At 38.8% G+C, this 16715-nt stretch overlaps 1 protein-coding gene across 19 annotated transcripts in view; it reads right to left on the bottom strand.

The window, feature by feature from the left end:
- Positions 1-16715, bottom strand: part of SOX6 (SRY-box transcription factor 6) — a 553432-nt gene that overhangs the window by 68113 nt on the left and 468604 nt on the right. For 11 of the 19 annotated variants that reach the window (XM_070428241.1, XM_070428238.1, XM_070428248.1 and 8 more), the window contains 3 exons: positions 14807-14956; positions 8590-8815; positions 5574-5761 (listed from right to left, as the gene is read on the bottom strand). In XM_070428241.1, coding sequence (XP_070284342.1) covers positions 5574-5761; positions 8590-8815; positions 14807-14956 — 564 coding nt within the window. The remainder of the gene's footprint in view (positions 1-5573; positions 5762-8589; positions 8816-14806; positions 14957-16715) is intronic. The other 8 variants (XM_070428246.1, XM_070428249.1, XM_070428254.1 and 5 more) reach the window with 1 other exon arrangement.

The raw sequence follows: 16715 nt of genomic DNA, 5'->3' as shown, positions 1-16715 counted from the left end.
CTAAGAAAGCCCACCCTGCCTTGCCTCTCTTCTAACTTACTTCTAAGAACATTTAGAAGCATCTTATTTAAAACTCTGCTGTGTACTGTTATGGCTAAAATATTCTGTCTTAGAGATGTCAAAACAACAAAAGTTGGTAAGCAATTAGCCTATAATCTAATCTAATTGCACTGGTACTGAGGAATAGAGATGGCTGGTGTTCTTGGTGTGGAAAGCTAAAAGCCAGGGCAGTAACTTAGACTTCTGCTGGCAAGGCTCTCACAGTCCATGCATAGAAGCTATGTGGAAATGATGGGGCAGAACAGCTCCTAAGGTGCCGTTACAGTCTATTGTCCCTACAATCTATATATTTAACAGACCCTAAATATCTTGTGACACAACCAACCAGAACATCTCCGTTGGTGCCGTTCTGGCTGATCAAGTTAACAATGTTTCATTTTAAAAGCACCAAAATAGGGATTTACCCAATAAGGTGAAATGCACCATGGGTAGACATGTATTCATATGAACATATCTGCGATTCCATATTATAAAGACACAAGCACTTCTATGCCTGTGTAGTAAATGCTTGTCCACATTTATGTACATATCAAACATGTTTTATATACATCTAATGTTACTACATGTCATACAAACAATCTACAATGGACATTGTGATGCACTGCCCAGATTTCTCCTTTAGGACTGAAAGATTTATTCCCTCAGCTGCAAAATATGTTGGTAGCTCACCCTCAGCTGTTTGGCATTGACCTAGCTGAAGAGACTTCCAAAGGAAGCCCTCATCCAAAAACTGGTTGACACAAGTGTGTAAAAACTCACCCCCTCCACTTGGGGCAATTCTGAATGGACATAGCAGCCTCCAAGCTTCCTACGGGCTTGGCTGAGGTTGGTTGAGACTGCATTGCTTCGATCCTTTCCATTACATAGGTGGCAATCAGAAAGAGAACTCCCCAATAAACCTGCTCGCTAATTTCCACCTCATCATCTGCTTCTATGACACACCCCTTTATAAAGAATGTCCAAATAAGAGAGCAACCAGGGATGCTTAATAAATTATAAAGTTTTATGACAGCAACACTGAAAAATTTTCTAAAACTGTATTACAGATTATGAGAACAAATTCATAAATCTAATTTATAGATCTTTATATTTACGGAAACTGAGATAATTCCAAAATGGACAATTTTGAAGACAGTTAAATTGAATTTGAAACAATCCATTTTATCCACCTTATTTCACATTATATATTTACCCTCTTTGACTTCAGAAGGTCTGATCCTCCAGAAGAAAAAGTAGTGTCCTATGGAAGTTCATAAAATTAAGATGGGTTATTTTGATTATAAGAGAACCAAATCTACCATAACAGAAGTCCTTTAACGTTCTAAATTTACTCTTCTGACTGCAACTAACTTAATAAGCAAGAATAGATACCGACTCTAGAAACTAAACAAAGCCTACAAAACCACAAAATGTATGTTCAAATGAGTGACACTATTGGGGAGGGAGCTCACAAAAGTTAAGGAGAGCTTGTGAGCACATCCCTGAATATCATGGACTTTTCCAGTGCTCCAAATTCAACCAGTAAAGTCATCGGCTGAGACAACTCCCTTTAACGGGGAAACCAGGGCTTTCTGGTTCTGTAGAAATCACCCTGCTGCTTCCCCTCAGGGGCTCAGTCATATTCAGTGTGATATGTTTTAGGTCAAGTTTGGTTTTTCATCATTACTTTTGATCTTAGCCTAATCTCTCATCTCTCTTCCTTGTCTTCTAGTGTGAAATAAGGTGTTCTTATTTCAGAACCTCAGACATCTTCTTCCAAAATGAATTAAGAGAACAGTGAGAAATACTTAAAATTGACCTGTGTTTGAAGTTAATAGTGGATTAACTTTGAACTCCAACTCCAATTGATGGTACAAATTCAACTATCTCGGGTCACAGTGTCAGACACAGGGAGAGTCACTGCTGAAAGCAAGGTGTGTCCAGTGCGAATGTCCTGCTAGGTTATGGATCAGGATGCTGCTATTCTAAGCCTGCTTAATAGGACTGAGGGCCTTCACTGAAAGGCTGAATTACTGCACCAGTACTGAACACATGTCTCTTTTCCCCAAAGACTAAATAGCATAGATACACATTCTATTTTAAATACTCTTTATGTTAATATTCCAAACAAAAATTTCCATATGTATTTTTCAAAGAAATATTTCATTCATGACATTAGTCAAAGGCAAGTTATTTTTCATAATTTAATGATAATATGGCTATTTAAATGAAATAATTAGTTTTTTGTGGAATGAAATTTCTGAAATGTATTAATTCTAAATATATTTTACTGAGCCCAATGTTTTTCAATTAGCGGTAATTTTGTCCTCCCTCCCCCAATAGAAGACATCTGGCAATGTCTAAAGTCATTTTTAATTGTTACAAAAGGGGGGAATGCTGCTGACATCTAATAAATAGAGGCCAAATTAGTAGCCCCAAGAATTACCAGGGCAAAAATGTTAATAATGCCAAGGCTGAGAAACCCTGATTTAATCTAATAAATCTGAAGTTTCTAACTTTGTATATTACTTCAGTTGGAAAGGAGTTTAAGTATGTGAGTTGGCCAATATGCCAACACGTCTACTGCTTCCTTCTACTGACCCTCCTACTATTGTGTGAGTATCTCAAATCTGTGACAAAGTAGTATATTTGTTCCACATAAAAAACTCACCATGATTTAGTTGGAAAGAATACATGGAACAGACTGACAGCTGTCAGTGGGGAGGGGTGGGGGGGGGGGGTTGGATGAAAGAAGGTGAAGAGATTAACCAAAAAAACATATTTACAAAACACATAGACATGGACAACAGTGTGGTGATAGCCAGAGGGAAACAGGGGGAGGTGGAGATGGAGGTGGGCAAAGGCAGGGGAAAGTGGGGACAGAAAGAAACTTTGCTTGGGGAGGTGGACACATGATTCAGTGTGTAGATGATGTATGTTTTGGTGAACCAATATCACTCCAATAAATTCAGTTTAAAAAAAGGTATGGAAACATAAGATAAGAAAGTTCCTACTCTGTACCAGCAGTTGGGCTGGGTATATTCACATAAGCTTATGTCATTATAACCCAGATCACTACTTTTATTATAGATGAAGGAATTGAGAGTCAGAGAGGTTCACCAACTTGCCAAATATCACGTAGTTGGTGACACTCAGTGACTACTATTCCAAGTGAGAATATATATTTTTAAAATCATTAATACTTTCTCATATATGCAAAGAAAATTTCTGAATCACTAATGGTTGTTACTACTCAAAATTTTTGAATCATTAATGGTAGTTAATGGGGTGAAGAGGCTAATTAGCTTTTCACCATATATCTTTCTGTATTACCAGAATTTTCAGTAAGTATATATTACTTCATTTGAAAACTAATAAATAAAAAAGACTCAATTAAACAAATCATTGACATGTGTCTCAAATTAATTTTAGGATTAACCCTGGACAAAATTGTAAAGTAGGAGATGGTCCATGGTGCATAAACCCTCATTTTTAACCCAATTTCCTACTCATTAGCCCTATGCCAAAACTTCTTTACCTACCCATGTTCCAAGAAAGAATCTTAGGAAGTTATTTACATTAAAATTAAATATGTTATTATTCCATGGTGTTCTCACTGAGCCCAAGACAGTATCTTAGGTCAAAAGAATATCTCTGTGTTTATCTTTAATATCAGAGAGATAGAAGATGCTTGGGGACAAAGCCTTTTTTTCCTTGTGGTCCTGACCATATTCAGGCATCTCTTAAAGAAGGGCTCTGCCTTGTGAGCCCACTGCCAAGGATGAAGCACTTCATGGGGAATGAAGCACTTGACTGAACAGATCCAGTGGCTGGCAAGTGCCTGACAAGTCCCAAGTATATAAATGTTTATGGCTTAACAGGCACCGAAAGACCTGCCATTCCCCCAGATAGTCTCTCTCCGACCTGAGGATCAATCAAGGCAGGGTGTCCAATAATGATTACATTTAAATAGTATACACATACACACCACACACACATATACATACATATTTAATGTTAACTTCAGTAATTCAATGCAATGAGAACTGAGAATAAAGTTGAATTCTTTATTAAGCTTTGGGAAGTCAACACTTCCAGAGCTAAGCTTTGTAATCTGGTGAGGGCTTTGGTCACAGACATGCTATGAGAGTTCCATCCCCTCAAACCCCTTCCCAGCACCCGGTATCCAAGCTGTCTCCTAGCTAACGTATATAGATCCATCAAGTATGGGAGGGTGATATGAAATGAGCAATGGCTCTGTATCCCACTAATTGGTTGACTTGTGTCCCCCAAAAAGATATATTCAAGTCCTCACCTTTGGTACCTGAAAATGGGGCCTTATTTGGAAATAGGGTCTTTGCAGATATAATCAAGTTAAAATAAGGTCATCCTGGATTAGGGTGGAACTACATCCAATGACTAATGTCCTTCTAAGAAGAGGGAGATTTGGAGAGACAGGGACACAGAAGACAGCTATGTGAAGAGGGAGGCAGAAATTGCAGTGATGCAGCAACAAGCCACGGAATGGCAAGGATCATTCATTCATCAGATAATCAGATTTTTTCACTCAATAAACTACAAAAACCTCTCAACTGTCCCCATTCTTAACCTCCTACAGTCCATTCTCACACATCACACGAATGATCTTTTTGTAGGTAAGTCATATCATGTCAATGCTCTGGACAAAACCCATCTAAGGGTTCCCACCACAGAGTAAAATGCGAAGTCTTTCCAAGGCCCACAAGGTCTACCATGCTGTCCCATGTGTCCCCTTCTCTCATGCAGCACCTGCCACACTTGCCTTCTGGTCATTGGTCCTACGCCCCAAGGGCCTCTACGCTAATGTTCCCATTGCTGGATGCTCTTACTCCAGCTCCTCGCAGGACCTCAATGCACCATGATTTCATTCATATCTCTACTCAGTGTCACTTTCTCAGAGAGTCCTTACCTCCCTGTCTAAAGGAGCAACCCCACAATCCCTATTTCCTGAACTTGCTTCTATTTTTCTCAAAGCACTTATTCACTCCTAATACTGCTGCATTCCATTATATATTTCATATTATTTTTTTTGGTCATCTGTGTTCCCCTATTAGAATGTCAGCTCTATGAGAGCAGGGATTTTTATCTGATTTTTTAACTCTTGCATCTCCCATGCTTAAAACAGTATCTTTCATAAAATAAGCACTTGATAAATATTTGTTAAACAACAACAACAAAATCAGCAAATGCATTCTATAAGCTGCTCTGTTTTATTTTTTGCTCTGGCTGATAGGAAGCTTAGAGCAAATTCAGTGATGAGTTATAGTAATCTATCCCATCATGACCATACAAGCTTCTTTTTAAATATTATATTCTTATTCTAGTAACCTCACATATCCCCTTTAAGATATTTCTAAATCTTTTAGAATGGGACAGGAAGACAACAATGGGCAAGTAGGTTGAGTGCCTGGTTGATGCTTGAGAGCCTGGAAAGAGCCAGATGAGAAGGAGCCAATGGGGCTAGCGCGCCAGTGAAGGAGGGAAGCCAGTTTTACCTTTTCATTCCTGCAGTTGTTCAGCCCCATATTATTCATGGAGGCCAGTTTCCCATCAACCCCGTGTGGCTGTTGCTGCTGTTGCTCCCGCTGGATCTGCTCTCGCATCTTCCGAGCCTCCTGAATGGCTTTCATCACCGTATCCTGATCCCCAAACAGGGCAGGGGAGTTGAGACTGGACAGGATATCTGCACACACAGGATGCATTATCAGAGGCTTGTGAGGTGAGAATCTTTACAAAATACTTCTGCTCTCCACTCCCCTGTAGAATGCTGCATTCGCCAAACAAGGAAGGGCAAGTTTGCTACTAAGAAAATCGCAATACTGTGCACAGAGCACAGAAGGCCAGGGCAATGAAGCTGTGTTGTTTTGTTGGTGATTGTTTTGGGTTTTGGTTTTGTTTCGCTTTGTTTTTTAGCTCTTGGAGGATGCCCTAGCACTCCAGTTTATCTGGGCTGTCAACCCACCTCACAGATGAAGGTTCCTGGATTCCAATTGTGTGTATACATTTATCTGTGCTGCTATGTCTAACAATTAACGGGAGAGTAGAGGGGAAGATAGGGGTGGGAAGGGGGGACAGAGATGTCTGTTCAGGCTGCTCATTATGTTTGGTGTGCTAATTCCGGAAAGCTGTTGCTGGCCTAGCAGAAAGGATCTGCGAGGCTACATGTGTGCTTCAGTGACATCTGTATGTGTGTGTTTGTATGTCCACTGCAGGAGAGAGGGGGCGGGAAGAAACACCCCACACTCTCCGTTCCGCAGTCACTGGCTGGTTAATGAAGCATTCTACTCATCATGCTGCCTCAGTTATTTACCAAGAGAATGACAACCCGTTCCCTGCCCCCAGCCCGATCACCCACTGCTCTCAGCTTCCTGCCTTCCTGACAGTGAGGCTGTATGAGTGGGGATGGTTTTCACATAAGAACAAAGCTTCAAATACAGTGATAATAAATATTTACTTTCATTATGTTCCATGCAACACAGTGGGAAAATTTTCAAAATTAAACTGACTAATTTTCCTTCATATCTTGCATTATACTATAGGTTAAAATTTATACTTTAGAGAAGTTTTTCCAGTTCTAGAGAAAAATAAGACAATAGCTTGCTGATTGGTAGATTTCAAACCCACTTGTTTGTAACCTGGTATGAGCATTTCATGGCCCATGTCTGTGTGTGTGTGTGTGTGTGTGTGTGTGTGTACATGCGCACATGCCTTTGCTTTTAGAAAATATTCCCAAGGCTATCTATGGGAAAATTTTAAAATCAGTCACTTTTTAGGATATAGAAACCCATGTCTTGTGCTCTGAAGCTTTTCTGATACCAAAAAATCTCTCCTATATTGTCTGGAGCAGAGAGCCATTACTTCAGCCCATTTCTAGCTCAGGATCTAAGACATATGCTCTGCTGAAGTATAAACTTCATAAAAGCAGGGCCTGTAACAGGGTTACCTCCGTCCCTCACAATGCTCAACACAGCAAATCAATGCTTTCCCAACAAAACTCGTAAATGGATAATAGAGGGCCATTTCAAGACCAAGTCAATTATTATTTACTGATGCTGGCTTTTTCCTCATCTTGCAGCTTCTGATGATCCAGTGGTCACATTCACACACCGGATTTGCTTTGGTCCTTGCTCCCATGCAAACCCACTGACCTGGGCTGAGGATCTCGGGCCCCCAAAAGGCATCCTGACTCAAAATGAGAACAGGCCACTGTGTGGCTCCTAATGTGCAAATTTCAGTGAGGACGACTCACCTCTGCCTTCGACTCAGCACAGTTCAGCAAATGCCCCAACTCTGGGTTCACAAAAGGAGCACTGATTGCGTGGGAGAGGACGTGGAGTCTGGCCTTAGTTCCGCTGACTGCACAGCTACATGGTTGTGGGCAAGTCATTTTACCTGTGAGAACCCCATTTACATACATCCAGGGTAATAACACTACACTACCTAACTCATAAGATTATTGTGAAAAAACCAAATAGGCAAAAATGGTAAGCTGTAAATGGCTACATGTACACATTATTTAACTTACTGCAATAAGCATTTCAGGCTCCAGGACTCAATAACACAAGGAAGGTAATATGGTGAAGAAATGCTAGCACTAGTCCCTAATCCCTTTGAATGTCTGTGTCTTTATTTGAAAAGTGAGAGACTTAAAGAGTATAGTAACAATAAAGTAACAGAGCTCCTGACAAGTTTTTCACAAGCTTCATTCCACACGTACTTGTAAGGGTGCCGGTATTCACTCAGCCCAGCCTTTTTAAACCTTACCCCTTAAAAGTGCCAGACACCACGTTAGACAATTTACATGCATTTTTCTCTCTTAATTCTCATAACAACCTATGAGCAAGGTAATAATATCCCCCTTTCAAGATTAGGAAACTAAAGTTTAAAAGATTAAATATCTTTCCCGGGATTATACAGCTAGTAAGTAAAGGCTCTTAGTCCAAGTCCGTCTGACGCCAGAAGCCATGATTTCCCTGCACACTTCTCACACGGGGTGTGAGCGTTCCTAGAGAGACCTGGCCACGTGTCAGCAACTCTAAGAAGCCAGAGGATCATTATATCTTACTATATTCCAATTTTATTTCACGTAGATTTGTTTTAATGCAAACTAATAGATTAGATGTGAAATTCACATACATTTTAAAAAGAAAACATAACATTTGAAAGGAATTTTGGACTTTTGGTGGGCAGCTTTGAGGCCAGGGTCCCTCTAGGTCCTTGGAGGGCTCAAGGTCACGCCTTCTGCCCAGAGTTACTTTAGTGGCAAAGCACTGATCGAACACAGAAATTCCCAACAGTCTGATTTGCTGGATCGAATTCATCATCATCTAAAGAACCCATCCCAGCAGAATTTATATGATGGCCTTTCCCAAAAGCTCTAATAACCCAAAGGGCGCCAAATTGGGTTATGTTTCAGTAGGACAGATTTTACTTTTTTTTTCTTTTTCTTGGACTAAGGAACACTTTGGAAGCAAGGATCAGTCATCGCTCAACAGGTGTGGTTTCTGTTACCTAATTCATAAGTCTCTTCCTGGTGTTGACCTTTCCATTTACCTAGAGAGGATCCCCTTCCCAGGCTCCCTGCAATGGGGCTGGGGATGCCGCTTTTGTTGGGCAGGCTGACCGGGCTGGTTTTGCTGGCTGGGAAGAGGCTCTGGGTGGGAGAGGTTGGGGACTTGACAGGCTCCGCTGTCTTGGGTCTGGATGAGAGGTTCAGCGGCTGTGCTGCAGCTTCATCCTACGGGAGTTTAACATAAATAATTATTAAAAAGAAAAAGACAAATGAAGCACATTATCACTTAGTAAGCCACAGTTATTTTACACCTCAGAGACAATGCCACATTCTCCTACAATCATAACAAAAGGAGCTAATTATCTACCTCCTCGAAGATTCATCGAAGGAAACCTCATTAATTTCCCTGTGTTATGCTTCTATTTACATTAACTGTGTAGTTGGATCATTCTTTTTGCCAAATTAAAATCTGAATTAGCTCACATTACAGCTTAATTTCCTAATGTGTTTTCAGGGATCTAAATTAACCTAGGGCATTCACAAAGAATTATTTAAAATTTCAGCAGCTCTGTAGTGCTTTTGTGTTATTCTCTCTAAAAAGTTCCTGGAACTATAAATAGGCCCTGCAGCTAATTTTTTAATATATATTTTAAATCAAACAATTGCCAGTACTTTAAAAATGGAAACACAGGAGGACTTCTCTGATCTCCTGGGCCTCTGCCCGGAGCCGCCTGCCGCAGCATGGCTTCTATGTGGCTTTCTGGGTGTGGGCACTCTTCATGGTCTGTATTCTGGTCTCTATTCATGTTTAAAATTAATTTTTGCAAAGAGTTAGCACACATTATAATTATGTTTTACATACCATGCTATATGCAATTTATTTTTCATGTCTAAAGTGATGTCTCTTTATATCTTTGCTCCATATATTTACAGAATGTCTATTTTAAGACCTGTCCTATACTGAGCACAGGACTCAAATATCTTGCTTGTAACTCTGGTTTAACCAGAAGTTCAAAAGCTAAGCTCCTTGCCATTATTTTGTCTCATTTATCCTGCCATAAAACACCCGTAACAACACTTCCACCATGCTAAAAACTTACTTGTAATATGAGCATATTCATTTAAATGCTCAGTTTTAAGATCTGCATTATTGTGTTCTAAAATGAAATTGTCAGCAAATGTTAAGGCCTGTTTTGCTTCTGAGGAGGCACAGAGAACTTGCTTTTAATGTTATTGTTTAAAACACACAGTAGAGCTTGGAAACAGAACATCCTCCCCCTTGGCAACCCTGTGACCTCTCTGAGGCTCAATTTCTTCATCTGTAGAAAAAAAAGGCAGGGGGGGGGGGGGGGCTGATTTTAGCTGATCTCTAAGGTCTCTTCCAGTATTAATGGTCATTGTTTAAGAGGCAACAAAAAGGGATGCCAGAAAATACTACTCAGGAAGGAGAACTTGAAAAAAATAAAAATCACATTCAACAAAGGAGCCATTATGTTCCAAGCACTGTGCTAGACATTTTCACACATATTAGCTTATGTCACATTCAATAAACTATGAGGTTGAGCAGTATTATTCTAACTTCACAAAGGAAGCTGAGTCAGAGTGATAAAAGCACTGTCCAAAGCTCTACGTGGAAGGACAAAATCTGAATTCTAGTTTATTGGACTCCAAATCCCAGGTCCCTTTACTACTATACTATCAGAGACAATACAGTGACTTACGAGTGTCCCGACTAACGAGTTTTTTGAGATATGAGCCGTCTTTCGGCCGATTTTTTGCTTTGAGTTGTGAGCTAAAATTCGGGTTACTAGCCAGCTTCAGATACCCCACCGCTAGTTGGCGCAGCGAACGTCACAGTGAACGCCACAACATCAGCCCAACATCACGTGTCTCACTCATTCACTTTATGATTTGACATACGAGTAACTTGAGTTACAAGCTCCATCACGGAACAAATTAAACTCATAAGTCAAGGCCCCACTGTAAGTCATTTGATAATGTAGGGATGTCCTACAGGGTTTTTGCTCTTGTTTTGTTCTGTTTTTGTCATGGTAGGAAATAGGTAATCAGACACATCCATGCTGCAATGTTCTTTTATTTACATCTAGACATAGGATAGGTTCTTAGGTAACAATTACATCCTTTGTGAATGTCAAAATTATCCATTATGCTTAATTATAATTTACTTCCTTTTGTTCTAAACTCAAAGGATATTTAGACTAGTCAGTTCCTTTATTCATATCTAAATAATAGTGATTCAGATGCTAGGTTCACTCAGCTTCTTAGATATCTAAGGTCAGAGTTTTCTTCAAATTTGAAAAATTATCAGCAATTTCTTCTTAAATATAGTTTTCTGTTCCTTCATTCTCCTTCTGGGGTTTTAGTTGCATATATCAGGTCATTTGATGTCCCATAGCACTGTCTTTTTTCTCTGTATTTAATTTTGGATAGTCTCATTGTCATGTAATCAAGTTCCCTAATCTTTTCTTCTGTAATGTCTAGTTTGTTGCTAATCTCAATCAATACTAATCCAGTAAGTGTACTTTTCAAACAGTGTTGATTTTTTTTCATCTCTAGACATTCAATTTAGGTCGTCCATGTCTTGCCTTATAACTCTTATGTTTTTCCCTAACTTCTTGAACATATGGAGTTTATAACATCTGGTTTTATTCAGCTTTGAATATACTCCAATTTATTTATCTTTATAATTTAATAATTGGCACTTGCACAAACAATGCCACTGGGCACAGGAAGCACCTATCAGCTCCCAATCATGTATCTCTTTCTACCCTGTCAGACCTGCTACTGGTCCTCACAGCTGGTCCTGGCCTGACAGAAACTCTGTGGGTGTTTGGGGGGAAGCAGATTTGCCTAATTCCTCACTTGGCTATACTTGTCTCTTATAATAGCTGTGTTTACTGTTTTATCTGCTAATTCAATGATATGTATCATTTTGGGGGTTTGGTTCTAGTGACTGAGTTTTCCCCTCATTATTGTTCAGATTTTCTAACCTCTACAAAAGCCTGATAATTATTGAGTGGACACTACACATTGTGAACTTTACATTGGGTGTCAGAGTTTGTATATCCCTCTAAGTATCTGTGAACTTAGTGCTAAGGTGCAGGACAATTTAATCCTTTCTGGACACACTTTAAAGTGCTGTTAGGCAGGTCCAGAGCTGCTTTTAATCTAGGGATAATTTGGCCCCACTACTGAGGTCACACCCTTCTGGGGATTCTACTGGATATGCCATCTATCAGGAGAACTTTCTGCTCTGGCTAATGGGAATTCAAACCATCCTTAGTCCTTTGTGAATCTTACAACTGTTTTGTCTGCTAATCTGATCTTCCCTGTTGTTAGATAGTTTCCTCATATGCATATGCTAATCAATACTCAGCTAAATTTGGGGAACCTTCCATAGATCTTCAATGCACTCTCTGTGTGCAGCACTATCCTCACTGGCACCCCACTTCACTAATTCCATCCACCTTAGTATCCCTAAACTATGAACTCTATCTCTTTACTAAGGGAGGCTGCCAAACTTCATGTGTACTCCTCCCTGCACTATTGCCTGGCAATTCCCTCTAGATCAGTGGTTCTCAACCTTCCTAATGCCGCGACCCTTTAATACAGTTCCTCATGTTGTGGTGACACCCAATTTCATTGTTATAAATTAAAGCATAGTGATTAATCACAAAAACAATATGTAATTATATATGTGTTTTCCGATGGTCTTAGGCGACCCCTGTGAAAGGGTCATTCGACCCCCCAAAGGGGTCGCGACCCACAGGTTGAGAATGCTGCTCTAGATAGTAAGCTGAAACAACTACGGTCTTTGTCTCACTTGTTTCTTTTTAGTCAGGGATCACTGTCCTATACTCCTATTGTAAATATATGAAAACCATTGTTTTATAGATTTTTTCCTGAGTTTCAGTCGTTTAACCTGGTACAGTATATCTGGTCCCTGTTCCTCCATCATAGTTGAAAATGTTAATCCTCCAGGTAGTTCATTAGTATCTCTCGGTATACACCTAGAAATTTCAATCACAAGCCCTACTACCACCACCACCATCTTCTTTATTTCTATCAGATCATCATTAACAGCCTCATCACCACTACATTAACATTTTGCAATACTCACTACATGCTAGAGGATGTATTCTCGCATTTAAGATCCATAATAATAGTATCTTTCATTTTATGGAGAACATTAAGTCTAAGGAAGTTTAAGTAACTTGCCCGTGACACGACTGGTAAAAATGATTGAACTGATATTTAGACAGAAGCATTCTGACTTCTGATGTTGAGAATTATAGTGAATAAAAATTCTGGGGGAAAGAAGGTACATAAAACCATTTGTGTCTATTTTTGTTACCTTCAGAGAACTAGCCTTTTGTGATGTAGACATGTTATATACACAAAGAAAGCAATGACACAAACAAAAACATGAGATATTTTAGTGACCATAATTCTTTCAATTAGAAGATTACAAGATTGTTCTCAGAACTTCTTCAATAATAGATAGGAGCTATTTTTAAAATTTAAAACATTTGTTTTATGTTTTGGCCTATATATTTTTACCCACACATACAATAAACAATCTCATACATATAAGGAATACTTCCTTTGTTATTAACATAAAATATAGTCAGGTCAAATTATATAGAGAACTCCCTAAGAATTTGCATGTGGTCAAGTGAGTAATAAAATTCAGTTGGCCCACGAAGCTGGAATGGTGAAAGCAGATATAAACTTAAATTTAACCAGGGAACATTTTACTCATCCAGTAAAGGCTTGGTTTGGTGCAGTTCCATTTGGCCAATTCACTTATAAAATGACTTTTTCATGTTAAAATAGCTAATACTCAATACCTCAAATCACTGATGTTTGATATGCTCATACTCTAACAACCATAATTAAACAAAGTGCCTTGGTTTGAGTTGTAGAGTTCTGACTCTTATTCAGAAATAGAAACTGTTGGAATATAAAAAGTGTGTTACCATAGTTATGCTACCTTAATAAATGTAAACAGCGTATTTTCATATTTCAATATTTCTAACAACAAAGCATAAATGTCCATCTAGTTCTTTGGAGAATCTAAAAACATGGGTGGCATTAAATTAATTCCTTTAGGTGTGGCACAGCCAGACTATCTCTCTTAATGATGTTTACTTTTCTTATCTTTGGTATTAGGATCCATTTCTATAAAGTCCTTTCTGAAATCTCAACATTTCTGTCTGCAAATATTAGAAAATAAAATGATTTCAGTGAGTCTGTAGCATTCAATGCTTTTTTGTTGAGTTTTAGATATTTTCCATGTGAAGATTTAATCATTGCAAGTTTTCTCCCCAATGAAGTACTTTGGGCACATTACAATCATACATCTGTGCTTAGCATACTCCTCTAAGTAGATAAGTCAATTATATAAAACAATTGTTTTTCTGAATTGTTTGAATTTGTTAATTCAATATAGGAAGGAAAGGCAATCATAAAAACCAACCAGTACCACCTATAGGTACCAGCTGCAGCACAAAGTTGGAATGGATCATCAACTTCCCTTAATCACCAAGTCCCTCCTGGCCGCCCCATTCTTAGGCACTGAAATCAGTGAGGAAAGGTATCTATTAATGTCCTAGCCATACCTTGGGAGAGCCTGTTTATCTTATCACAACCTATATGGCATCAGACATGATTATGCAATGCTACCCCTCATTCTTCAGAGCCCACCTTTCTATTTTTGAAGGGGAAACCTTTATCAGAAAACCACAGAAAGCCCAGCATTAGGCTCTTTTTTTTGTTTCCCTTTTTAAATCTAAAGTTTGGAGATCCTCCTTCTCTAGTAGTATAAATTGGCTCCCCACCTGTTTAAGAAACTTAGAGAGAAATGTCACAAGTCTATGACAAACACTGGTAATAAAACCATGGCCATTCATGCCAGTGAACATTAAAAAATAAAAGCTAGAGTCCAAAGGGGGAAAACTCTTGAGAAGTGAGTTTGCGTTTTTAGGTAAAGATCTCACAATATGGCACTATTGTTATCAAACGGGAAACACCTGTTTCTCAGTGCTCAATCATGAAATTCACCATAAAGAGGAGCATTTGGGGATCCTTTATGTTGCTCTGCTTCCTGCTGTTTATTCCCAGCACAGCCTGGTTCACTACCTTTTTTGTGAAGCTATTTTCCAAACTGTTTCCACAATCCTGCAATGCAAGTACCTTAACTTGAGTTACAGGGCTGGTCCCTCTCTTTTCATTTTTTATCCCAGTAGGTGAGACTGCCCCTGCTGTGTTTGGTGGCTGTGGAGTTGATGGCATCTTTGCTCCAGGTGACACCTGCATGCTGGCCAGCTGAGCGGCATAGAGCTGCTGCAAAACAGGGAAGACAAACATTATCTCTTTAAATGCAGCTGAAATGGAGTTTCAAAAAAACTTACCGTATTGTTAGATAACTATTTCTCTGACAGCTTTGCAATTTCTCTTTCACTATTTTTTAAAGAGGAAAATAAGAGAGATCAAATAATGTAACAGAAAACAAACAAACAAAAAACAAAACAAAACAAAAAAACAAGTACTGGTATGGGAGTCATTGTCCTGTCCCTGGTCCTTCCAGCAATAACTTTATGTCCCTAAACAAAGGACTTGATCACTCCAGAACTCATTCTCTTCAATTGCCCAAAAAGGAATTTGACTAAATGGTCTCAAAGATTCTTTCTAGTGTCTAAAATCTTTACTAAAAGTTCTTTAAAAGTCAGTGTGTCCATTCTTGTAATTTTAACATTCATGAACTAAGAAACTGATCTGAGCTTTCCTAGGGATTTCCTACAAGAACATTGTTCTCATTCGGTACTGACCATGCTTCTCTGGGACCGCTGATCTCTCTGAAGGATAAAAGTGCTGCCCTCAAGATCCCTGAGGCCCAATGAACATCGCTCTTTCCTCAGGGTCTTATTTCTAGGCAGTGTATACCATGGTCCTAAGGAAAATACAGCCAGATTTGTGAAAAAATAATAGTAAAAAAATAAAAGTCAAACTTCTTTCTTGTAGCACAGGACGTTAAACACTTAACTGCCAATTTATTAGGTTTTGGATGAAACTGGTGACACATTAACTAGTTGAACTGCTAGTCGACCAGAATTTAGATACCTCAATCTTGCCACTATTTCATGCTTGAAAACGCCATTTAAATATTTTCTTTTCTTCTTATCAAGAATAAGCCGTTACCTTAATAGGCATATTATATCATAATTAGTAGAAAACTTCCTAGTTTCAGTAACCACAAAGAAAATAGCTCAAACTTTGCTACATTAGTAGGGGAGAAAAAACAGGTGGTTTGTATGTAATTTCCAGTATTACTACCATTCAGATGGACAAATAAAAAAAATTACAGTAATCAAAAACAGACCTTTCAGCACATGTAATTAAATGAAAGCTTAATAAAGAATAATTTTCCAGAGCCAGATGTGCTTATGTCATGATTGTTGCTTTCTTTGGAACAATTTTTCTAATATAACAAGCCTCTAAAGAAATTAAAGCTTCATAATTCTGTGTGTGCAATGACTCAGTGGCAAGAAAAATTCACAAGAAAGAGTCAGTCAAACTGCTAAAACTTAGAGGAGTAAAGAGGACTGTCTTTTTTGTTTCCTTCTTATCCTGTTGTATCCTTTTCCTTTGAAATTCAGCCAGATGTCTTCAAAGGGGGGCAAGTGAATCTTCCGGAAAATTTTCTGCTTGGTGTAAGCCAGTGTAGAAAAGTTCTGTACTGAAGTGGAGATGGTGGAGAACTAAAAAAGTGTTGACTGTACAGTAGCTGGGATCATGACCAGTATGCCTGACTATCGAGTATTAAAGGGTCATGAAATCTTAGGGAGGCAAGAGTCCTTAGACATCATTTATGCCTTCATTTTACCTCAGTAATTCACAAGATCAGAAGAAAGTCAAGTATCATGCTTTTCAGATTGAAGACTTTATGTTTGACTTTGATAAAAAGAATCCTGTTTGTCAAACAGATATAGGTTTAAAAAATAGTTTCACAGCTCACCTGTTAAGCTAACATCAATTGCATATGTTTTATATTCAGGGCTCTGTGTTAGGCACTAAGGAAGATGCAAAGTCTTGGAACAAACAT

This window comes from Myotis yumanensis, unplaced genomic scaffold (genome assembly GCF_028538775.1).
Source record: "Myotis yumanensis isolate MYYU_CA2020_CCGP unplaced genomic scaffold, mMyoYum1.0.hap1 SCAF_10, whole genome shotgun sequence".
Classification (NCBI taxonomy): domain Eukaryota; kingdom Metazoa; phylum Chordata; class Mammalia; order Chiroptera; family Vespertilionidae; genus Myotis; species Myotis yumanensis.
This window is presented reverse-complemented; position numbering and strand designations above follow the sequence as displayed.